At 45.7% G+C, this 24531-nt stretch overlaps 1 protein-coding gene across 1 annotated transcript in view; it reads right to left on the bottom strand.

Annotated features, from left to right (window-relative positions):
- LOC115316227 (4-coumarate--CoA ligase 1) overlaps positions 1-24089 on the bottom strand; it is a 29033-nt gene extending 4944 nt beyond the window's left edge. The window contains exons 1-7 of the mRNA XM_029975595.4: positions 24005-24089; positions 13745-13892; positions 12846-13047; positions 10905-11008; positions 7713-7915; positions 3200-3368; positions 167-439 (exon numbers count right to left, since the gene is read on the bottom strand). Coding sequence (XP_029831455.3) covers positions 167-439; positions 3200-3368; positions 7713-7915; positions 10905-11008; positions 12846-13047; positions 13745-13867 — 1074 coding nt within the window. The 5' untranslated portion in view covers positions 13868-13892; positions 24005-24089. The remainder of the gene's footprint in view (positions 1-166; positions 440-3199; positions 3369-7712; positions 7916-10904; positions 11009-12845; positions 13048-13744; positions 13893-24004) is intronic.
- Positions 24090-24531: the final 442 nt, after the last annotated feature.

Genomic DNA, 24531 nt, shown 5'->3' with positions numbered 1-24531 from the left:
CTGGGAGGTAAAGGCTGAGGTGGTGCTGGGGGGGGGGGGGGGGGGGGGGGGGGGGGCTGGTTGTGTTAGCGCTTCTTGATTCTCATTTCAACGCTTCTTTTTTACATCTCTGGGATTGCGTGGGTAACTTTACTCTAACTCATGGCGAAGAACAAAACCCGTCTACCTTGATCTTGGTGCCAGGACCGGCAAATCCAGAATGTTCCAGCGTGACCTGTCCCTTAGGCGTCGTGGAAATCAGACCGGCGACTTCCGACATTCCGTAGACGTTCACCAGGGTCTCGCAGCGGAAGAGGTCGCGCAGGTCCTTCCCCAGCGACTTCGTAATAGGGCTTCCTCCGATCGCTAGCGTCTTAACGCTCGGGACCTCAACTCCGGTCCGCCGTGCCTGGATGAAGAGCGACTGCATCTTCGCGGGGAAGCTGACCATCAGGGTCACCTATATATCAATAACAAAAAAGAAAATAGAAAAAAAGTTCAGTATTATTTTTTATTCGACTACTTCGTAAGCGTTCGTATATAAAGGTTTAGATAGCCGGATTATTTGTAACGTAATTTCTGGTGTATAAGCAATGCGGCGCGCAAGTTGTCTGCTTTTCTTGCAGGGTTAGTGGCGGCGTCAGAAAGCCGAGCTCTGGTGGCTCTGACTGAAGGGTAGTGGGCAGACCTGAAAGCGAGCTGCCTTGAGGTCTACCCACTATCCTTCCAATGAGAGCCAATTGGAGCTCGGCGCTCTGATGTCACTGCAACCACTCCCTGTGCAACGTTACTAGATTGTATGTTGATTTTGGTTTAGGGTGCAGAAGTGTCGGTATAATAATCGCTGGTTGACTTGGAACTCCACGGACAGTGAGCTTAATGCCACAGACTAACAAGCGCTTTTTACTCATGTCTACAGGGAGATGAAACTGCGCTAAGAAGTGGGTGCCAATTATAGAGTACGTGTCGTATTTCGGCGACGATGAACACTCATCGAAAAGTGCGACGCGGCCCTAAGTCTAATGTAGCAGAACGTTCGCCGTAGGCATATATGGATGTTACATTTGCTGCTTCGAGGACGTTCTTGTTGATGTTTTGCCGAAGGTCAGTACCATTAGCGGGTACTACACTGACCTCTGCACCAGTGTCGATTAAAAATCTTTGTCCAGTTCGGAGTTCCTTAAGAAAAAATTGTGTGAGGCGTCTGGACGTGTTCTAACAGTACTGGCCGTCCTCAGTTATTGGATAGAAAGTTCCCCGTGAAGCAGCGAGGAAAGCAGCATTTCCGAGCTTGCGCTCCAAACTGCGCATGGTACCGGCACGTGGTGTTACCGTGTTCCCTGGAGTGGCTGCTGCGGCGTTGTCTGGACGGAGACCTGTGAGTCTGGCGACGAGGTCTTGGTACATGCAAGTTCTTTTTAAATACCAGCGTTAGCCTGTCTACTTGCGCTTGGAGTCGTTGTAGCTGGGTATCCCGAGGTGTTATCTTCGTGATGGCAAGAGTCTGTGCCTCAAAGGTCGATGACACTTTTTCTAGAATTTCATCTGCAAGTTCTGCCAGCGCATCGAGAGGTACATCAGTTCAGGTAGTTAAAATCATGCGTGCATTCGATGGGAGGCGCTGTATAGGAACAACTCTCGAAGGACCGAGTCATCAATGAACGCAGTTCCAAAATAATTGCCTCAAGCGTCATAGCAGCTGAGTCGGCTTGCGGTCTCCAAGTTCTTTATCGGTGGGGAGTTGTCGAAGGCGTCTCCGTTCTGACGCCGTCATACGCTTGATAAGCTCAAGCTTGAGTTTGTCATACAGCGCATCTGGGGGCGGCATCATCATAATGTCACTGACTTCGGCAGCCTCGGTGGGGCTGGGTGCACTGACAGCGTAATGAAACTAGGTTACTTGCGATGATATCCATATCTGAGATATGATGACCATATCTCAACGGCGCTGCCTTCCGAAAATTCGCTTTAATTTCTGACACCGCAATGAGATGGCGCCACATGACTGGAAAGAACGCGAAGCGCGCGAATGAGCTCGCTCTTGCGTGACCCCTACCACCGAGTCTGGATAGCTCAGATGCTTGACCGCTTGTACTGCCACATTTCCACGCAATATATATATTTTTTTTTTTTTTAATTGGGCAAAGCACTTGGCTCACAATCTCAAGGTGGTGAGTTCAAATCCTAACGGGGGCCTGAAGTCTTTATATGGTTTCCTATGGCCGTAAAGCTTTTCGGTGTCCGTTTTTCGCTAGAACCGGTCGTAACAGCTGGCTGTTACAAAACACTATAGACATCGGCTGGTAATGCACATTCTGTGTTAATATGGTGAGTATATATATATAAAGAGGGGATTATAGCACCGCAGTTCATAACAAAGCCAGGATGCCAGCAAAGCATGTTCAAGATCTAGTAGAGGAAGAGGCCCGCAAACGAAAGCGAGCCAAAGCGGCGCGGCTTCGACGGGTCAACCATAGTGGTTCGCACCTTAGCCTCAATGGTGGGGGTCGTCCTTCCACGGTGTAAATGCATTATCCGTCGAAAAACACCACGTCTACCTCTGCAACTGTATTTACAAGAGGCGCAAAGAGTCCAATATGCATTTTGGTTTCAATTTATTTATTTTTTTGTTGCCGTTGTAATCCTGGCCTCGGAGATGTTAGGCATTTTATACCGATTGCTTTACAAAGTCATGGATACGTTACTGCCCACACAAAGTCGTAGAACAAGCGTTGCCTCAGAACACGCTTTAGCGGTGGACGCTGCCCGGTGCTTATATGTTTTGTTAGAAGTCAATCTCACGTGCTCTGAAAAATGACGAGCTCTCCGATTGAATTCTTTGTAGCTTTTGTCGCTGTTGCCATGACATGACAACTATATCAACGGCACGCTTTCAATTTGTTGAAAAACTTTAAAACATTCATTTATTTATTTATTTATTTATTTATTTTAGAAGAGGACGACTGATGTTTTTCTTTTCTAGGTTTTGAATGATTCCGTGAATCTCAATTTTCACCGCTTCTTGCAGTGTACGTAACTTACAAACTTCCTAGCTAAATTGTCTTAGCATAAAAAAGAGTTCCGTGAATTCGTCCTCAGTTCTCTATGGTGCTTAATTGAGCGAAAATATACGTGCATGCAACTATGGCTTTCCAATAGGATCATACTGTAACTGGACAGTTTAGATGTTTACTCTCCGTATGACATTACATTTTCTCACCTTGTGTTTTTCAATGACTTCGATGAGCTCATGAAGTGAGATAGTTGGTTCCCGATACACCACAGTAGCACCAAGACACATGCAGAACCCGTTGAGCACGAACCCAGAGAGGTGAGTCAAAGGATTAGATGCCAAGTACACGTCGTCTTCAGTACAAATCTTCACAGTTCTAAAAATAAAAGAAAAACAAAATTCAAATAGCCTTTATTGTCAATTGGCGACCGAAGCTGTAACACGCTCTTTTATTTTATGTTTTTCACGTGCTTGCCACTTCCAAAGTGCACGACAAGTAGCTTGACGTCCGCGTTCTTGTCAATCCGTTGTTAGTCAAATGCGAGGTCTAGGTCAATGCTCTGATAGTCGTTCCCGAAAATAGTATTTCCCGTTTTTTTTCTGGAGACGGCGCTAGTCCGACCTTATTCAGGTAGTCGCGGATGGTGTCAAGTCTCTTCTGTATTGTTTTTGTTTCGTTGGTCCTCCTGTGTTTGTCTATACGGTGGTGTCGTCCGCATATATTGTTGCCTTGAGCTGTCATATGTCTTATAATTTCCACAACAGGGGGGCCATTACGATGTTAAATAGCGTTGGCAATAATACCGTTCCTTGCAAGACGCCTACTTGGCGTGCACTTTGGAAACGGCAAGCACGTGGCAAACAATTGGCTAAACACTGTCACAAGAACGTGAAAACAAGGCCTGCCAAATATTCGGCGTATATCCCACAGAATGGGTGGGGCAGGAGAGAACACCGCAAAGACGCTGGTACAACCAGTCCTCGTATCCAAGATAATGTACGGTGTTCGCGGTTCTGCAAGCTCATGCACCGACGCAAGAAAAAGCTTGCCTCGTTATACAACGATGCACGAAGAGCTATACTTGGAGTGTCAAGGCTTGCCAACGTCGAAGCAACTAAGCGATGCGCACATCTCACCGATTGGAGAGTAGACCTTGACAAACAAGTCGCCACGCACAACGCCTGACTGAAACACACAGAGCACGGTAGAAAGTGGCCAAGCTTCTCAACCCAGAGACTCAAAATGACGCAGAAGGCATTCCGCCGCCCGCATTCCCGTGGGACCTCATCGATCTCACACAGTCCCAGCCAATTCCGAGAAACATGGACGAGAAGAAACAAGCTAAAAGTAGGGAACACGACGCCCGAAACCACCCAGTCAAAGTCCGAACGTTTCTGGTGGACCCGTCCACCACGGTCGCGTATATAAACGTGGAGATTAAAATTGCCGGCCCAGAGACTGCCACGACAGCAGCCCCCATCTTCTATTTTTAAGACAACCCAATGGGAACATCGATATCGACCCCAACCCAACCACGAGCAGCCGGCCCTTTCTCTCCCGAAGGCAGTGCTCTTCGCGATAGAGAGTCATTTAAGACACCTGGAGGTGACACAAAGACAGCACAACGCAAATCAACTATACATATTTAAGGACTCGCAGCACGTCATCCGACAATGCAAAAGACATGGAGCCATGACGTGCAGAACCATCAAACGCATTTTCCACACGGCTCTTCACTTATTCCGTGCACACAAAACAAAGGTTTGCATCCGATTGATACCAGGAAACACGGGCATCCACGGCAACAAGGCGGAGCATGACGCGGCTGCGAGGGAGCTAAACAGTCCTCACGCCTCGCGTGGCACCAGAGAATGCGACCCCTCATCGACTAACAGTGAAACTGTCGATACAACGTATCTACCCGGTTGAAGTTATGCAGACGCACAAAAAAATGAAAGCATCCTGGAACCCCGAACCAAATCCCATTCCACCGAACCACTTGAAACTCAAGGAAAGGGTGATATTACGACCAATCCGTACGGGTAGCGCAACAACGCCACACATAACTCAAACCTTTGAGACCATCGAGAAAAGAAAGCTGAATTCTGACTACGAACCCCCACCGAAGATGTCGAATATGCAAAGGAGACGGCACGCTCCCAAAACTTTACTACCTGATTTGGAAATGTGACGCTCTTGCGATGCTTGGGCCCAGCCGGGCCAAGACACTCCTAACTCCTACGAGGAGGGGATCAGGCGTGCTGGCGAGTCTGAAGGACGAGTCCGAATCTAACGGACCCTGCTCGATTACACGACGTCGGGTGACCTACGTCAGAACATTTAGAAAGGAGGCTTTCTAAGGGGAAAGTCCCCTGAAAGAAGACACGCGCGAGTGCGACCCATTTCTTTTTTTATTTTTCCTCAGTAAACGTTTTACACGCACTTTATATGTTTTGAATGTGTGATAAACAAACAAATATGGCACATATTGTATGCAGTGTGAATTTGGTTTACAATATAAACAGATCTACTTTTGAAAATGTGCATAACCGTCACGATTATACGCTAATTACCTCGACTTTGTGATTTTGTTTCTGAAATTATGGATTTGAAGGTCATGTTTAAATTGCAGTATTGAAGGCAATTACTATTAGAGAGTAGACCAATTGAAAATGTTTGCGAAAGGTAGAAGTGTACCAGATATTGGTTCGAATCAAATAGCGCCATATCATCCCTCGCCATAATGCAGTTAAGACAACCAGTTGTCGCGGTCCTCTCTTGCACTGTGAATGGTGTGAATGACGCAGCGCTATTCTGTTTGGACCACTATTTGCAACCCGCAGCAAAAATGCAATTTTTTCGTAATTTCTTGTTAAGCTTTTTCTTTAATTTTGTTTCCAATTTTACGAGTGGGATGCAAAAAGAGCGCCGCTAACCCTGCCCAGGATGGCGCTTTGAAATGCGACGTTGTCAGACGTAGTCGGTTTAGTCACATCGTCACTATCTTGGCAGCCCGTCTGTGGTGGATGATACCATGTTCACATTACGGACGTAAAGCGCCACTTTCTCATAACACCCGCAAACCTAAGCGCAACAAGCGGAACAGGTTCGTTCAGACCGCGATTGCTTGTAGTCTGAAAGAAATCGTTCCACTTCTTGCGCTTATGTTTGAGTGTGCTATGAAAGATCGGCGCGTTGCGTCCGTAGTGTCATCATAGCATAAGTTTACGACGCACTGCCGCGATAGTGACGACGTGACTGAAGCGACTCCGTCCCACACCTCTAAGCGCCACTATGCGCAGGGCTTTGTGCGCTCTTTCAGCGCCGAATTTTTAAATCGAGCACGAAAAAATTCCAAAAACTGAACGGTGAATGTTTAATAAACACTGCCATTTCACTAATCCTGTCAAATGATCTAACCCCTAAGTTTAATTTCCATCAGTACTTCAGCGGCGGTGTGAACCATCAAATCATCTATTGAAGGTGCCCTGAGGATATATTTGAGATCACCTAAATATGGCGATAACTTACTCAGCGGGCTCTAAGCATCCAAGAAATTCATCAATCATAACGATACCCGACCGATTCTCCCATTAAAAAAGCAATCAAAGACCGCAATCATCTCCGGCGATGGCAGGAGCATTGTGCCGGCAGCCAGGACGTCGTGTGGCCAATGAAGACGTCACACATCGTTGAGATAGCAAACGCTGTTATTACAAATTGTGTATGCTTTTGTAGATTATAAAAACAAGTTAGAGTAGCCGAAACATGTTATTTTTTCGCTCAAAAGGAACTAAATACTGCAATACCCGTCTCAGCAAAATATATGTTGTCGTTGTTGTTCTTTCTTGTCTTTTGCGGCAGTGATGCGTCTGGTCGTCAGCTCTCGAGGGCTCGAGCGCTCGTTCGCTGGGTTGAACCGTAGTCCCGGCTGTACGGGGGCAACGAGCCGCGCGCATTCGAGATATCACTCCGCGGTTCCACCGGTCGGAGGCGCGATGACCCTTCGCTCGCTATTGGCTGACAGCGGTTCTAGTTTCGGAACATGCTCCTCCCATCGGAGGAGAAGACCTGGGTGTGTTGCGATCTTGGATTGCTTTTTTTTAATAAGAAAATCGGCCGTGTGTCGTCATGATTTAGGAATTTCTAGGATGCTCGGAGCCAACAAAGTGAGTTATCGCCATATTTAGGCGTTCTCAAAAGCCTCCTAAGGCACCTTAAAGAAGTTGTTTTACCAATTTTAGTTCGTTAGCGTACTTAACGAGATAATTTTCTTCCCATATAACGTGTACAGAGCTTTATAAACACACAATGAAGACGTCATAAACTTCAATGTCACTCAGTTTTTTTTTTTTTGTGTTTTTTTTTTGTAATTATTTTTCTTTTATGAACAATACTTCGGCATGAACTATAATGGTCTAGAGGTTCATTTGTGAGATTTTTTTTTATATCGTAACGGCCAGCGCAAAATCCTCGCTGACTTTTTGCATTCCACCTCCTTTCCGACGGTAACACCTTGCTTAATTAAACCATGCCTACTAAGTAACAAACAGAATAACAAATTTGGTAAATCGACACGCTCTAAGGTCAACAATTGTGCATTATTCGTCTTTTACCAAAACCGGCCTGCTCAAATAAGATTTTGTTAAGCAATTCAGGGCAGGGTAAGGGAAAAAAAAACATAGATGCAGCCCAATAACTATAAACCTGCGTACGTACTCTATTGCCAGTAGGGACGATACGTATGCGCTGTGGGATATCTCCACCCCTTTAGGAAGCCCCGTGGAGCCTGAGGTGTAGACGATTGCAGCAACTTCATCTTTGGTGTCGGACGGAACGTACTCCCTCAGGGAATCTTCGGAAAGCTCCTCAAACTGTCGGATGTTGGTGAAACCGGTGACGTTTCCTATAACAAACAAGCCCTGCGGCGAGAATGGTACCTTATTAAAAGTGTAGATGGTAAAAACAATAGTGAACCCAGATTGTGTTTATAATTTAATTTCTAGGAAAAACTGTAACGCTGGACTGTAACGCACGACCGTTACACATAGGTCAAAGTTATATGAAGCACGTACGCCCAAAGGGGTCATTGTTAAAACACGAATGCAAGAGTACTCTCGACGGGGATGAAACTTGGGACCAAGTGACACTTAGCCAGATGCTATGCCTACTGAGCTAAGCGATGCAGGCGTGGGGGGACAACTAACACTCGGTTCATAAAGTCAAATATTTACACTGTAGCTCAATTGTGCTCGAAAAGACCGGGGCACACAGGTTGTGTTGAGCGACCATAGATATGAAGCTTGGGGTTGCGCTAGATCCGCACACATCAGGCTCACCCCCACCACATACAAAGAGAACGCAAACCATACACTTCACGCGTATGGTAGTGGCACATTACATATGTTCCCCGGTCTTTGTCGACATGATCAAAGCGAGTTCAAATTTGTGGTCAATGAAAGCGTACTAAAGTAGGCGGAGTGCTACAAACAGCAACAAATCCCCGCGGCGCTATGTGTAGACGCGCGTTACGAACAAAACGATTGTGGCTCCACCCTAAGCGCCCGCTTAGAAACAGGCGGTCTTTTCTATATATCGCAGCCGCCTCGGCAGCTCTGAGACAAAGAGCCGACCCACGGACCCCTAGGTGGCGGGTTCGAATCCCGGTCGAGGTGGCCGCAATTTGACGGAGGCTTATTAAGGAAATAATGCAGTGTAATCGAGATTTTGACTGCACTTAAAAAAAACCCCGGATGGTCGATTATTAATCCGCAGTCCTCCGCTGGGTCGTGTCAGGTGCCCTTTCGTTTGGTTTGGCACGTCAAACTCCCCTTTTGACTTTGCCCTTCATTGTGTCGCAGAAATTAGCCCCAAGCGGGCGAATGGGTCAACTTTAATCGCTGTTGAGTCAGCGTTTTGGGCTTTCAAAGAGCATGGGCCAGGTTGTTGTCGCTCACACTATGCACTTATACATTTGCTTTATCTGGTTCTCGGAAAAATAAGCACTCGAAAACGTGCCGTACTCGTGCCGATTGTGGCAGACGAGGGTCGAAGACCACGGCGCGGAAAGCACATGACAACCGGTCAGCCGAGGAGGCACGAGCTGGCACGTGACAGAGCTTGCTGCGCGAGGCTGGGGCCGGACAGGAACGATGGAGCCGATCTGGACTATGGCGATTCCCAGAACGGTACACCAGCGAGGTTCGGACCAGGACCGGCGCGAGCAGCGATCCCTGGCCATACCGGCCTAGGCTATGACGGTCCCGGAGTGGTTCCGCAGCGACACTCGGGCAATGATAGATATAGGAACAGGCTGACGCAGCGCTAGCGTGGGAAGGACGTTCCGCAGGTCTGGACACGGACTCCGACTACAAGTTCTGAACGACGGGCGATAACCAGGGAGAGCGAGCCCGGTCTGCCGGCTAAAGACAGTGACGCAACTTTCTTTTCTCCGCATGATCCACATCATCACCTCCCATAAAAACAAAGAAATAATCAGAGAACGTTTATGCCCGAGTCCCATTAGAGCGACAAACGGAAACAAACGACAGCGACTAGCCTCAAACCAGAGTCTCGCGATTCGGCAGGCTTTGCAGAATAAAAGAGGCTCAAACACGACCATCATGCACACGAGGGTATCTTTGGCAGGCCCGCAATCACTTGTGCTTACTTCACGAGCACCCACCGGCTGAACGCTTGCCAAACTCACCATCGCGAGCATGCTGCGTACCTTTGAGGCTTGTCGCTGTCGTTTGTTTCTGTTTGTCGCTCTAGTGGGACTCGGGCATTCGAAAGCAACGTTTTCCGTACTTCATTTCCCTTCAGTCCGGTCGCAGCCGACGCTACAATTCAATGAAGCCAATAAAGCTCCGCCAAAAGTGCATCCTCACGGCGCTCATTTTCTTCGTGTGTTTGCTACAACCGGCTGAACAAATCACGCGCAATTATTGCGCAATGATCCTGAGCTTTTTGTTTTGTGTGCGTAAGGGCGATAAGAGCACCGAAGAACGAGTAACGAAGCAAGACGGGCATAAGCATACAAAGGTAGCTAAACTCGTCAAACACAAAGTTGGGGCGGAAGTTGACGGAGCGCACCTATTGGCCTACCACGATGATGACATAGCACTTTTTTTCGCCGACGTCCAAACGGCGCGCTCCGCGAACTTTCGGCTCCAACTTTGTGTTTTACGGGTCGAGGACCCTAGGTCACGCCCCACGCTCCCTTCCTAAGCTGTCGGTGGCTATTGTAGAGCTACAATTTTATAACACGTTGACCGCCACATCAGGCGCACTTGATTTTGTTGCGATTACACGTTTGAGCGACGCGCACATGTGGTGCATACATGCATGCATATTTCATTTCATTTATTATACTCTCATATATAATTACATATATGTAACGTACGTACGTACGTACGTGACGAAAACAATAAGGACACCGTAATTTCATACGTTGCCAAGTTAAGGCTGGAACATTTCTCAAAATGGTGTAAACTCTAAAAAATCTAAAGCTATTTCTTTTTTTCTTTTCGCAATGCACTAAGAGCGGCGAATCGCTAAATTATAAAAGGGGCGCTGAGCGGAGGTTGAAACTGAAAGTACGTTTAAACATTAAAAAAAAAACAATTTGTGCTGTAAGAATGAATTTGGTGAAACGCCATACTCAGTTTAACGATGCAGACTGTTTTTCTTTCTTTCTTTTTTATTTCTTTCTTTCTTCCTTTTTTTTTATGGGTGGCAAGGGGGGGGGGGGGGGGGGTAGGCAAATTTTAAGTCCATTCACCGAGTTATGGATAGCACAGACTCGATCGCTGTCCTACGTGTTTCGCCGGAAAATTGACGCTTCAGAATTTTTAAGTGTGCCGTAGCCTACCTTTTGGCGGGAGAGCAATCTTAGTGAAGGTTACCTACCTTAAGCGGGTGGTCGTCCTTGATTTGCAGAACCGTGCCCGTACAGAGCTCGTCCGTCAGAACGAAACTGCATTCACTGTCTCGTATCTGGTACAGAAGCTCTCCTGAACAGTTGAATTAAGATAAATTATTGAATATAGCGCGTATGTGGTCTACTGGCCTAAAGAAGGAGCGCTGCAACGTCAAAGGCACATTAAGTTTGTTCCTTGACGATGTATACTTCAGCTTGTTTGGCCCAATCAGCAGGGCTCGCACTTTGGGAACACGAGTTGTAAGAGTGAGATAGTTCAACAGTATTATAAAATAGGCTACAAATGGTAGATGTCTTAATGACTCGAACACCAGAAAACATCAACAAGCACTTAATGCTTTACGGTTGCTGCTATCAATGCCTTTTTTCTTTCTTTTTTTTTTTTTTTTGCAATCAGGGAAGCATTGCCTCTTGCTTTTCTGTGTTTTTTTTTTTTGCATTTAAAGTAAAAACTAATGATATAAAAGCAGCCAATTTGAGAGCCAAAAGCACCGCCAAAAGTATCTTTCATCCTGATATATTACGAACAACCATACTATAAAATTCGTATTGAAACTAGGATCTTTACGCGACGCGTAGAAATGCTTTATGTGACATTTACACTAGCCTTTTTCACCTATTTCCTTCTATGTGGTTCAGGCCTTCATGCAATGGTATAAACCCGTTTCGAAAGACCGCCCTCTGTTGGCAGCTTCGGAATCCCTGCAGAATGGTGGACTAAAACCGCAACGTCACGAAACGCTTTATGCGTTTGGTTGGATTAGAAGGCAAAAATCCACCCACGGAGAAAAGGTGATGAGCGCAGTGACGTTGCGATTTCGACGGTGTTTGATTTAAAGTTCTTAGATGAAAGGTTCTTAGAAGTAGAACATTCTTCGAAGCGCCGGCTGCGTGGCGGTGCAGATTTTAGGAAGCGAATGGCGGCGCAAAGCAGAAAAGTGAACTGAGTGACGCCATTTTGTTCCTACGAAATATGCTTCGTCATTCATGACAGTTGTCATTAATTGTAAAAAAAACATCAATGGACTTTCGCCTTATTAGCTCTTCGGCTTCTACAGCATTGGCTGCGCTCCGACGTTCGCTATCTTAAGGAGTGACTTGCACTTCCCACGATGTCAGTTGTTCCGCCATTGTGCAGAGGTTCCGACCATGTAATAAACGGCACGTGACTTTCGAAAGTGATCTATAGAGCAGACAAAGAAAAACCCGTGACGTCTATGAGTACCGCGTCCTAACAACACAAGGGGACCCTTGAATCGTCAAACATGAAGTTGGGTTCGAGGTTTATGGAGCGCGCAGAGTGGATTCCCGCAACGATGACGCTGCGTTTATGTCGCCTAAGTCCAATCGTCGCATTCCGCGAACTTTCGCCTCCCACTTTTTGTTGCACGAGTCCAGATCGAGCCCCCGGTTGGTAACAAAGCGTGTAGAAGTTCAGAAAACGTTTTAGTTTCTCGGAACTATTTGAAATAACATAGTTGCCGGTTTAGTTCACGAACCTCGGCGGCAAGACTAAACGTATGCGAGATTGCTTAATGTGAAAACTAATCATAGATAGCGTTTTTAGTTTAAGTGGTTCTTCAAAGCCGAGATCACACTGCTCATATACATTATGCAAAAGATACATTGTGTTCGCTGCGGACACGATAACAAAATTATCTGAGCGCGCGCCTCGGGCATGTTCCAGCTTGTTTACTTCACGCGCATGTGCGCATGGAACATGTCTGCACACGCGTGACAGGACTGCACACATGTTACATGGTCCTGTCATGCATGTGACAACACCGCCATAAATGAAAGGAGCACACTTCTGACTGTGCCTGAAGACCGACTTTTGTACGATGTATTGCCACTATGACCACAATTTTAGGGACAACGCGTTTGAACACCAGAGGAGACTATGTGCGCACTTGCAACCAGTGTAGTCCTCGCAAGGACGACGGTTCCGCCGGCGAACATCACAGCGAACGCAGCGGCCATGCTCTCCACAGTGTTGTGAAGATGGGCGCACACTCGAGCTCCTGGAGCCACGCCCCATTTTTGAAAACCCGCCGCGTATCTTCGTGCCTTCGAGAGCAATTGCCCGGCAGTGAGAGATGTGCTTGTGTCCACCTGAAATTGTAGATGTTTCGCCTTCTTACGAATGCTAACAGAACCGTGTCACGCTTTACAGAATATAAGTAGAATCGAACACTTCAATATAGCAAATTTTATATATTGGGACTTCTAACATGTTTCATTAAGTTGATTAAGTACAGCCCACGGTCTAGTTTTATTATTGGAAATTTAGTTACAGTAGCAAACTACATGAATAGATTGTTTATTGAGAGGAACACAAGTACATTTGGAGCGCAAATAACTTAAATTAAAATATTTTCTTACTTTTCTCAACCTGGTGCTTTTCTTGTGTTTTTTTTTGTCTTTATAGTGTTTTGATATATTACACTGTCCACCCTTAAAAACGCAGCCATGAGAAAAAGGGAACTCAAGGGGATAACACACCCGAGCTGGTAGACTTTCTACAACATAAAATTCAGGAGAGAAAAAATATGTACAGCAAATAAACAAATCAGTCAAATATCTCAAAGAATGAGTTTTGTTAGACTTGTATTTTGTTTCCTCCATCGGGCGTTTTCACCTTGTTAAACGAGTACAAACGCTGTAAAATATTCTGAGCCCATACACGAACATATATTTTCGTTCAACGTAGCCTTGCCATGTACCAAAACAGTCAGCATATGACACGGTAACTCGATATTTAATGAAAATAGGATTCACTGTACGGCACATGCAACTGATCTGTACTTACAGCAACGACCTTGTCTGCCAACTTGTTGAGGTATTCTGTTATAACCTGAGCCGCCGAACGACCTTTCGTATCGAAATCAGCAAAGGGAGAAGAAATGACTCCATCGGTGATCAGTGCAGCCATGTTTTGTTGCGTACTTCCGGGAGTGCTTTACATAAAACAAAACAAAAAATATGGCACGTCATATTAATAGTGAAGTGATGTTTTACGACAAAATCAGTTTCTCTTTCGATTTTAAATTGCAAGCTTTTAATATCAATAGTGTCTTAAAGAAAACAGCATCAAATTTCAGATTAAACAATCACTTTCCGAGCACCCGGAGTAAAAACGAAAACATATCGTTCTGAAGGCAATAAATGGCAGCTACTTTCTTTTGAAGCGTCTATTATTGAAAACGCAGCAATGCGGAGAGCAAGTCGTCTGCTTCTTGCGCAGGAGTTGCGGTGACGTCAGAACGACTCCGAGCTCTGATTGGCTTTGATTGAAACCATACTTGGGTAGTAATTCAATTACAGTAATTCAATTACTGTAATTTAATTACTTTTCCTGGTAATTTGTAATTGTAATAATTACTTTTGACTAAAAGGAATTGTAATTGTAATTTAATTACTTTCTAGTGTCAGTAATTGCTAAATTTCAGGCACAATTACAATTACTTTTGCAAGATTTTGCGAAGGTGGCGTTTTTCCCTCCTGGCCACGGAGACGACAGTACAGCCAAAGTGACAGGGGAGAGAGTGTCTCCCAACCTGCTCAAAAAAAGGGAAAAGAGGGATGGGAAAGAGAGGCTGGGATAGAACGGAATGAAGGATTTTGTAGACAGTAAAACGATTTAATGAAGAATTTAAGCAATATTTGGATAAATGAGGGCTACATTCGCGTCTGCTTTCGTTCCTGTCGTAGTTGAATCTGACTCTTCGTCTCGTTCGCTTCCTGTTGCTCCTGTCTCTAGGGGTTTTTCTCATTCCCACACGGGGGCATCGGGGTTCGAAGTCGAGCTGGTTGGCTCCGATCACACCATCCGGTCGAGGCGGGGAGGTTCGAGGTTCTCCTTCCGCGTCTTCACCGCTAGCATATTCGCTTACATATTTCAGTCAAGTTTGGGGACTTTTTTTTGTTCATGAAATTATTCTCTTTTCTTTATGAGTTTTTCACGTCCTTCTCCTCTATCTCGTATGTTGGTACCACTAACAGTAAGTCGTGCTAGTCTAACATTGAGGCGAAGAAGCAAAGAAGCAGCAGGTCTCATTAACACGACTCACCCTGCCTTACTTCCAACTGTTTTTGCTACACTGCTCTTCCTTCTCCCAATCCTCGTCTACCTTTTTGTATAGATCATCATTATTTAGTTTTCGCTCTACCTAACCCTTTCAACCCTTTGTCAGCCTGATTGGACGAGATTCCAAAACTCACAAACCGCGGCTCTAGACTGCAGGGTCCTTGTTTTTTACATTTTTTGTTCGTTGAAGGCTTCTTTTTTTTATATAGAGGGCTTGGCTTGCACTTTGTTTTTACACCTCTATCGTGACCTCCACGCGTTGTCCTCTCGTCCTGGCGTGTGGAACCGTCCCGAGGCGCGCTTTGCTGCTTTGCATTGAGAACCTGCAACAGCCTTATCTACAATGGAAAAAGGAAAGGCTGCCGGGGCCTTGTTACAAAAATTCTTTAAACATATTAGCAGCAATGTAAAAAATATAATCGTGAGGTACAAACTCTCCGCACTATCTCTAAAAACAAATTCAACAAACTGAAAGGCGACGTCCCATTTGCGGAAACATTTGTAGGTAAGCAACTTTTTTGTCACTTTCAATAATACTTACAGCTATAAAAAAAAGATAATAATGATGGCTCGTCTATATCTTCCAGCTGAAACACGCTAAAGTAACTCATGAAATCGAGGCGTCCAAGAGGCCGCGGTTTTGGAATAATTCGCGGATTCTAATTTTCGCAACGCGGTGGGGTCGCAATATAGATTCCAATGTGTTTACATTTTACCGGAATTGCTCGCGGGACTTATTTTTCGCGAGTTGTAGGTGATTCGCGAAATTCGCGAAAATAAAGTCGTTTACAGTGTATCGTAATTTTTCGAGGTTGTTCTTGCCATGCTAAATTCAAACCGGTCTTCTTTATGAGACGCATAACATTGATACAATCATTGCTATCCTAATGATTGGCTACATGACGATCCTAAATTTATTATCTATCTCAGGAGCTTTTTGGGTGTTACCGTGCACTGAATTAACCCAGAATCCCTGGCCATAAGGTTGCAGCTATTGTGACACTAATTTTGTGGAAGCGACCACAGTTCGCGTTCTACGGTTACCCACATCTGGCATGTTACAAGTCTACAGACAGGGAGAGGCAGCGAATCATCGTGGCTGAACTGTTTTCGTAAGTTGTCGTGTTCTTTAAATGTTTGACGTTGTTTACAAGTTTCTCTTATTAGCCATTTTTACGCGGGTTTTATGATACCAGTACTGTCGCATATTTGTTTCCTTGTATTATTTTGAAGTTTATTTTTGTTGGTTTGACTTGGATACCATTTGCATAAGCTCTAAGGAGATTCAACACGCACCTGTGGATTTTGTCGCCATTTTTTTATTTTTTGAAAATATAAGAACGCAGGAGTTCATTACTCCAAACTATTAAGTTCTATAATCCATTTAACAAATTTCATAACAGGAAAGTACAATGCGTGACATTTATACAGCGGCCATATAACTCGTTTACAGTTATATGGCCCAAGGCGGGGGGGGGGGGGGGGGGGGGGGTAAGTCTCAGAAATAAGTAATTGTAAAGTAGTTGCATTACTTTTAAAAAGTAATTTGTAATTGCAATGAAATACTTTTGCATAGTAGTAATTGTAATTGTAGTTAAACTACTTTGGGAGCTAAGTAATTGTAATTGTAATTAAATTACATTTTGAAAGTAATTTACCCATGTATGATTGAAACGATAGTGAATTTACCTCCATTTGCGCCTTCAGTTCTACCCACTATTTTTTTTCCGTTAGCCATTAAGCGCTCGGATTTCTGACATCATCGCAACCCCTGGGCCAGAAGCAGACAAACCTGCGCTCCGCATGCTTGTTTTCACCTCAAGAAAAAAGGGCGTTTTGCGCATTGTTCCTGCGACGGGTTAAGAAGTGCTTGTAATATTTGCTTGTCGGAGGAAGAAGCGATGCTTTTGGCGTTTCAAAAGGGCGTTTTTTGATAAGATAACATATATCTAATCTAAAATGCACCAACATAAATCTTAAATCTCCACATAAGAGGGGAAAATTAGTAATGCTCCGCGAGTTGCCGGACTCTTTTTTACTACTGTTTTTGAGGTGAAAACGATTATAGTCGTCAAGATTTCCCTAGGTTGTTTTACGAGCACATTTTTGTGGAGTTTTAAGTCTCTGTTATACTCCGGCATTAGGCGTAGCAAACGAAACGTAGTGCAGCGCTCACAAAGCTGATTGGTCGCAGATATTGAGTTCCTGCTCCCCGGCCAAGGAAAAGAGCACGTTTAGCGTTACGCTGCGCTGAGCGTTATCGTATTCGCGACCCCAGCAAAACGGACGCCACTAAGCGGGGAAAACCGGGAACCAGCCGGACCAGGTCGCTCCGCGCCCCTCTGCGTCTCTGGTGGCTTTCGCGGACACGTGTTGTCGGCGCGGTGGCGAACAATGTAATTTGACGAAGGTCCGAATATCTCTTAAGTTTGACTGAGTGTTCATTGGTGTGGTGAAGCCTCAGTAGATTGTTTACTCCCATCACGTGTTTGAAAGCCTGTTTACTTCACAACACACGGTCACGTGCTTTCGAGTTCTTGGATGGGGAGGAATCACGGAAAAACAGTTTGATTTCTTGTCTGTCTTTAATCGCATTCAAAGTGACGACTGCTTGGTAACTGATAAGTAGTTTCTTTATAAGGATGTAGAACAGTGGACTGAGGACGACAGACGAGGAATTTCACTGGAGGGAACACCAATGTTGCAGTCAATTGAATGGGAAGATTCGATAGCTGCTTTTCTTATGTTTGGTTGTGTTTGATTAGCTTCAAGTTTGAGCCACCCCCGCCGGTCGGTGCGTTGGCTATTCATCTTGGCTGCTTTCCACCGAAAAAGCCTCTGGACCACAGTGAAGTGGTTGGGCTGATTTCGTAAATACTTGATTCAGGAAAACTAGCTCGCTGCAAATGATGAAGGAGAGAAATTTTCTGTTTTCAAAAGGTGGGGGACGCGTCTCGCAACGTTTGAATCTGTCACGCCGTTTTGATCTATCGCGCCTCCAATATTTATATCATACCCCCGTCGAAGCCAGCAGCAATATACGTCTACATTGTTCGGGTTGACCGGCCACAAAAAGGCTCATTTTCTCCGTTCAGGATTTGAAGCTAAGTTCAATGCAGAGAGGTTCTGCGTGAATCTCCGATGAAGACTTTTTTCAGTTTGTCTCCGTGCTGCCGGCTAGAACCATTTGGCTAAGCTTAAGTAGTATCGCTATGTCTGTCAAATATACTTTTATTCGGCAGTTCACCTCATTCGCGACTCCAGCAAAACGAACGGCACCTAGCCGGAAAGCACTGAACTGGCCGGAACAAGCCCTTTCGCGACTTCTGTTCGTCTCTTCTGGCTTCCATGTTTCCATGTTGTCGGTGGTTTGCGCGACAGAACAGTTCCACCGGTGACTGTGTCGTAACCGTAGTATCGCCTTAAGACCCAGGTTGCTCTGCACGCGACCTACGTAACCGCGTGAGCCAGACATTCTGCGTTTCTCAACGTTCATCAGCACCGTGGAAGAACAGTGGGCAGTCCTTTCCTCGTTTCCTCGAAGAAGGTCAAGCCTCTGGAAGTTCGCTTACCCCAACACATCGCCGCAGGTTCGAAACGTGGAAGATAAAACGCGGGGAAACCAATTTCGAGTCCAATGCTTACGTGCTGGTGCCCCATCGTTGTGCGTTGAGCTGGCACATGGCACGGCACGACCTGGATTCGACCGCCATGTTTTCCCGATAGTGGCGTCCCCTATAGGTCACTGGAGTAGCGAATAGCTAGTCAACTAAGCTCATATTTCAACCCGAAGAATATACTAATATCGCTTTAGTGGAACATAGTACGTAATATAATACATAACCCGCAAGTCAAAATGACTTCTCGATTGCTACTAAAACCTGAATTGAAATACAAGTATAAGCTGCTTAGTGGGGCGCCGGCGGGTTAGCATGCTCTTTGGTTCAAGAAGCGCTTGTTTAATTTTCGTAATTTTCCTGCAGCCTTTGTTGTTGACCGAGCAGACGACTGGAGCTGTTTCAGCTCGATTTCGCGGACAGATAAGTCGCATGGTCGAGGCATGCGAGTTAGCTGATAATTACTCTCGGTGGCACAATTCTGTAGTCATCGCCACTTTCCTTAGATGATCAAAACTGATTAGTATATTACCGTCTCTCCGGAGCCCATAGTTTCGGTTTTGAACGGAGTCTCCTAAACGAAAGTTTGACATGAAAAGAACAAAAAACACAGGGAAAACAAAACTATGCTCTGCAAGTTTATGTGCACCGGCTACACTTAACCGCCTCAGTTCAATTACTTATAAAGTTGGGCATTAAACAAAAAGAAATCAGTTAAGTTGAATGCGCCACCTGTTCAGGCGGCCCGGCCGAGCCGACGCCACCTAGACTCAGCCGCCATGTTTGTTTGGTGGTGACGCCCCCTATAAGTCACTGGAGTTGTGAATAATATAGCTTTTAAGGAGTCACTTCGCGCCGACTGGACAAAGGAGCTTGGAAAGAGTTCGGCAGAATTATTATGATTCGCGACATCTGGCTAGACTTGCCGCAAACTATTTGGGCTATATGGTTCAGGTTAGCGGCACTTTCGAAGTGCAAAGCCAGGGTAGCGACGCCTCTGAAAGTCCCGGTACATGCGACTTCCTTTTGCGTTCGCTCGCGCTTGTGCAAGTCGCTTTGACAGCGTTGGAGCACTGCGGAAGCTACGCAGTTGTTTTGACAACGTAGCAGAAAACAGTTGATGCCGAGTATAGCCTGAACGAGGTAGAGTCAAAAACGTTCAACGTGGCGGATGGAGCAGGACGAACTCGGATATGGTGGGCTAGAAAGGAAGAAGTGACTACCGCGCGAGCAAGAGCGGTTCCGTAATCCAAGCTTAGAGACCGCAGAATAACCTGAACGCTGGAAACAGCGCCACCTTGCCCTCCAGCCCGCAATTACGGTGCCTGATACCGGTACATCCTTGCAAAACTCCCAAAAAAAAATAGAAATTTTAATTGACCAGTTATGATTATTGAAGCGAAATTTTATGTATCGCCAGCAATCTCGACTCAGTCATGGCGACCTCAGTGCTCCCCAAGTAGGAAGCAGCAAGATAAATAAAAATATTGCAAACATTTTAGAGCACAGCTTTTAGGCGCCCGTTTCAGGCTTGAGCGGCGTCGCCGGCGGCGTAACCGCGCAGTGCATTAATGGGTAAACTTTCCCGCTAAATTTAGGAGAAAATTTTCCCCGCAAATAATAGTGGAACATTTTCCCCGCTAAATTTAGCGTAAAAGCTTCCCCGCTAAACTTAGCGGAAAAATTACCCGCTAAATTTGGCGGAAAAATTTACCCACTAAATTTAACGGGAAAAACTCTCCGCCAAATTTAGCAGACAATTTTACCCCAAATAGGAGGCGAGCAGGAGAGGAGGAGGGGCATAGCCTCCTCCCGTACTTTCCCATCCTCCTCCTCAAGAGCTGAGCTCTAATTCGGCGTTACATAGGATTGTGAATGTCTGTTTTTTTTTTTTTTTTCTTATTTCTTTCTTTTTTAGTTATTAAGTGATTAAAGCGAGTTTTCTGACTGAAACATGAGTATTTTGGTGCCGAATATTTAGGCGTATATTTAATATTAGGCGTATTTAATATTAGGCGTATATTTAACAAAGAAACCACAATCTTGAATTTCCTAATAAAAAAAAACGACTGTTTTTTTGTCGTTGTTTTTGTTTTTTATTTTGTTTAAGAAAACGCATGACCGTGGCCACGCGAGGCGCGACTGCCTTAAAGGGGCCCTGCAATCATATTTAAGCGTCTACCTTTTTTGCGGTTTCTACGTCTCTTGGGGTTGGGGCAAGCCAGCGGGCACGGAGGGAGTAACTAAATATCAGTGCGTCATATTTTAACCGGACGACGCGGAAACCTCCTCCACCGACGAGGGCGACCAGCGGTAGCGAAAGCGCGCAAAATGTGACGTCTTTGGTCCTGGGCTTGCCACTGGTCAAAGCCGTTAAGAGCTTTTTTTTAGTCGAGATACAAAATGTAAGTGTCGCGAACCGTTTCAATTATGTATGAAAGTAGTTTTTGTTCACTATTTTAGATTAGAAAAGAAACAAATGCAGTTTAGAAAGTACGGAAACGAGAAATGACCCGTCGACATACCCGCCACGAAGCGGCGGAAAAAAACGGCGCATACTAGAAAAGGCTAGTGGGATGAGGCTACGACATACGAGGAGCGTAAGAAGGTCCCGGATGTACGCGGCGGCGCTGTGGTCGTATACCGGCTCAAGAATCCGACCGGTTCCGAGCGTTCCGAAGGCCTTCGGCGGGGGCCCTGTTGGCGATTTGGCCATTTGGCGGTGCGGCAGCGCAAAGTGGCTCTTGTTCTCAAGTGATCTTCACCCCGTGTTTGCTGTCGTTTGTGGCCAATGAAATGTTATGCCGAATTAGTGTTTAGTCGCGCTGCAAATGCAATATGAGCTGCCCTGGCCGCCCGCTTCATACAGCCTATCCAACACGTGCTTTAGTGGCGCCCTCTCGAGCCGTCGACACGGAGTGCGGCAGCCGTGTGCGCTCGATGAGCTCACCACTCCTCCTCTAGTTCAAGGCCGCTCAAGGCAGGACCTACGACGTCATGAAGGAGGTTATTTTTTGCTTGTTTTTGTAATTCTAATTTGCCTATAACTTTTAAAATAAAGCGAAATTTGAGAAAAGAAAAGTTGGATTAAGTTACTACGTTCAGTACGCTCAGGTTCAGTGCAAATTAAAAACCAGTCAAAAAGTCATTGCAGGGCCCCTTTAAACGGCGGTGCCGTTCGTGGCGGCTGAAATGAAAAGGGCCGACATCCAACCGCAGACAACGCCTGATGGAAGCTATCCGGCAGCTCCGAAAAGTGCATGGTCATGACGCTCGTCGTCTTCGTGTGTTTGCTAGCCCCGACTAAACCAATCACGCACAACGACCCTTCGCGTTTTTTCTTTTTTTTTTTTTTTTTTGTGGGTGATTGACGACATTAAACTAAGGAGGTAAAGGGGCTTAGGCTGATAAACTGCTATCGCTTTTACCAGGCAAAAGTGGCCCTACCTTGGCTGCCGCCATGTTTTTGACCACTAGACACGTGACCGTACCAAATCCTGAGGCTTTTACGCAAAACTGAGCCAATATTTGTATTTCGATCACTGTAAAAAAACACGGCAAACTATTTTTTTTCCACTACTGTTAGCCTCATAGATAAGTGTCTAGATATGATAAAATCAGGCATTGCGAAGCTGCCCGAGTTCTGATCGTAAGAGCACATTTTGTACTTCAAACAAATGAAGCATAATCTTGTTAGTGCTGTTATCAAAGATCAATAAGCAATTATTTGTGGGCGGTACTTCGTTAAAATCTAGGCGTAAAACTACCTAACAAAAGTGTGCAACATGGCGGCGGCCAATTGGAAGTCCCTTTCAGCTGCCAATTTATTACTTACTCTAAGCCCCTCTACCTAATTGGAATGGTGGTTCACAACGAATAGCGTTGCCTCATCCATAGACTCGAATGCGCCGTGCGAAGGTGCGGCGCGCGTACGCGCCGCGCATGCGGAGAACGTCCCCATACGCAGGCGCCGAGCGTATGCGTACGTTGTCCTAGAGGTCGCTGTAGATGTCATCTTTGACGTCGTCCTCGATGTCGTCCTCGACGTCGTTCTCTAGGTTGTCCTAGAGGCCGTCCTTGAGGTCCTTTCAAAGGTCGCCCTCGAGATCGCCCTAAAAGTCGTTCTCGATGCTGTCCTAGACGTCGTCTTTGACGTCGTTCCTCTAGGACGTTGTCCTCGACGCCGTTCCAGCAGCCAGATAAACCCGCGCCGCTTATACATGGAGCAGCAGCATTCAAATTTACGCCCAAGCTTACGAAACAATTATCGGTTCGAGCTGAGTTAGTTGGTACGTGGTAAATGATGGTAGTGAAACAGACTACAGAGAGACAGGACATCACACACCCGCACGAAGCTGCAATGAAGCTGCAATGATGAGAGCTTGAACATAAAACGATTGCACAGGCACAGAAGATTAAAAAACTACACAGAGACGAACCAATCACTAAATTTCGAAGTGGCCCGCTGCAGTCCCGCTGACGTCAATAATTGCGTCGTAAATCATTCATAAAATGAAGTGCTTACTCAAAATGTGAGTCGTCGTATTCATATAGTTTGTCTCACCCTCCGATGGATTAAAGGCAAAAGCTACGAACCGCCAGATCCAGTCACGAGCCACTTAGGAATTGCGTAGTATTTCGCTTCGACGCACGTGTCGGTGCCCGCGTCTCCGATCACGGGAATGGGCGGAAAATGGTTCGAATCAAATAGCACTGAGTGACTCGTCAATGTTACATTGCAAAAAAAAATCCACGGTATGCAGGCTCTTTGCAGCTTTAGGCTATAGGAAGCTATAGGAATGGTGCAGCGCTTTTTGATTCGGAGCATGTCCTTCCCTATTCAATGTTAAGCATGTCATAGCTTAGCTTGGAACAAGATTGGACCTCACTCTAAAAAACGTTTGTGTGTCTACTTTCAAGCACAATTCTCGGAGAGCCAATCACCGCCACTTACGGAGGCAGCTCAGCGAATGTCAATGCCAAAACTAATGTTTAGACGAAAAAACGCAGTCTGAGTTGCGACATTAAGCAATTGAAAAGGTCACGCTTGCGTCGCTTAATGTCACAACTCAGACTGCGTTTGTTTTGTCTAGACATATTTTTCGGCATTGTCACTCGCTGAGCTGCCTCCGTAAGTTGCGTTGATTGGCTCTTCGAGAATTGTGCGTGAAAGTAGACGCACGGGATTTTTTTTTAGAGTGCTGGTTGCTTCTGGCTTTGGCCTTTAGGCCATCGTAGGATGATGCGAAGTATAGTGGAGATGCGTCGTGAGGTCTCATGACGAACGCTATTGCAATTCATAGACAACCAACAGTAGTGGTTTGTTTCCTAGTGCTTGATCTTAGGAAAAGAAAGAGAAGCTTACCTTCGAGCCCACTGGTGAGAAATGTCGAGAACACGAGCAAACAGACGGGTGCTATAGGACGGCAGTCTCGTCGAAACCAAGTGAATAAGATAAGATTGGCCATCCCATCGCGCGTACGTTTGCAAGGTTCAGTTCAGTGGACACTTCCTTGTTGAACACTGCAGAGTGGTGGGCACTCAGAAAAGTGCTGAGGCCACAATCAAGGCCCATATCAATGCCTATTCACGGACATTCTGATTGCACCTTATTAGAATGGTGATTAATGCAGGTTCCTTAAGAAACTAAGAAAAAAAATAAGTCAGACGTTTTTGTGCCGTTGTTGCAATTGCCAATATTCATAGCTTATGGTGTCGTTTTATCTTCACTATCTTTTTGTTCACTGAGTTGCACATTAGCTCATTCACTCAACACAAGTTACGGGCGCACTAAAACAGGGGTCTCCACATCCCGGCCCGCGGGCCAGATCCCGCCTGCCGATGTCTTCCGACCGGTCCGCGGCCCGCTTAGAGCGACCCGCTGCAAGCGGT

Source organism: Ixodes scapularis, unplaced genomic scaffold, assembly GCF_016920785.2.
Source record: "Ixodes scapularis isolate PalLabHiFi unplaced genomic scaffold, ASM1692078v2 PGA_scaffold5__190_contigs__length_132052651, whole genome shotgun sequence".
Lineage (NCBI taxonomy): Eukaryota > Metazoa > Arthropoda > Arachnida > Ixodida > Ixodidae > Ixodes > Ixodes scapularis.
The sequence above is the reverse complement of the archived record's forward strand: the minus strand, read 5'-3'. Positions and strand labels throughout refer to the sequence as shown.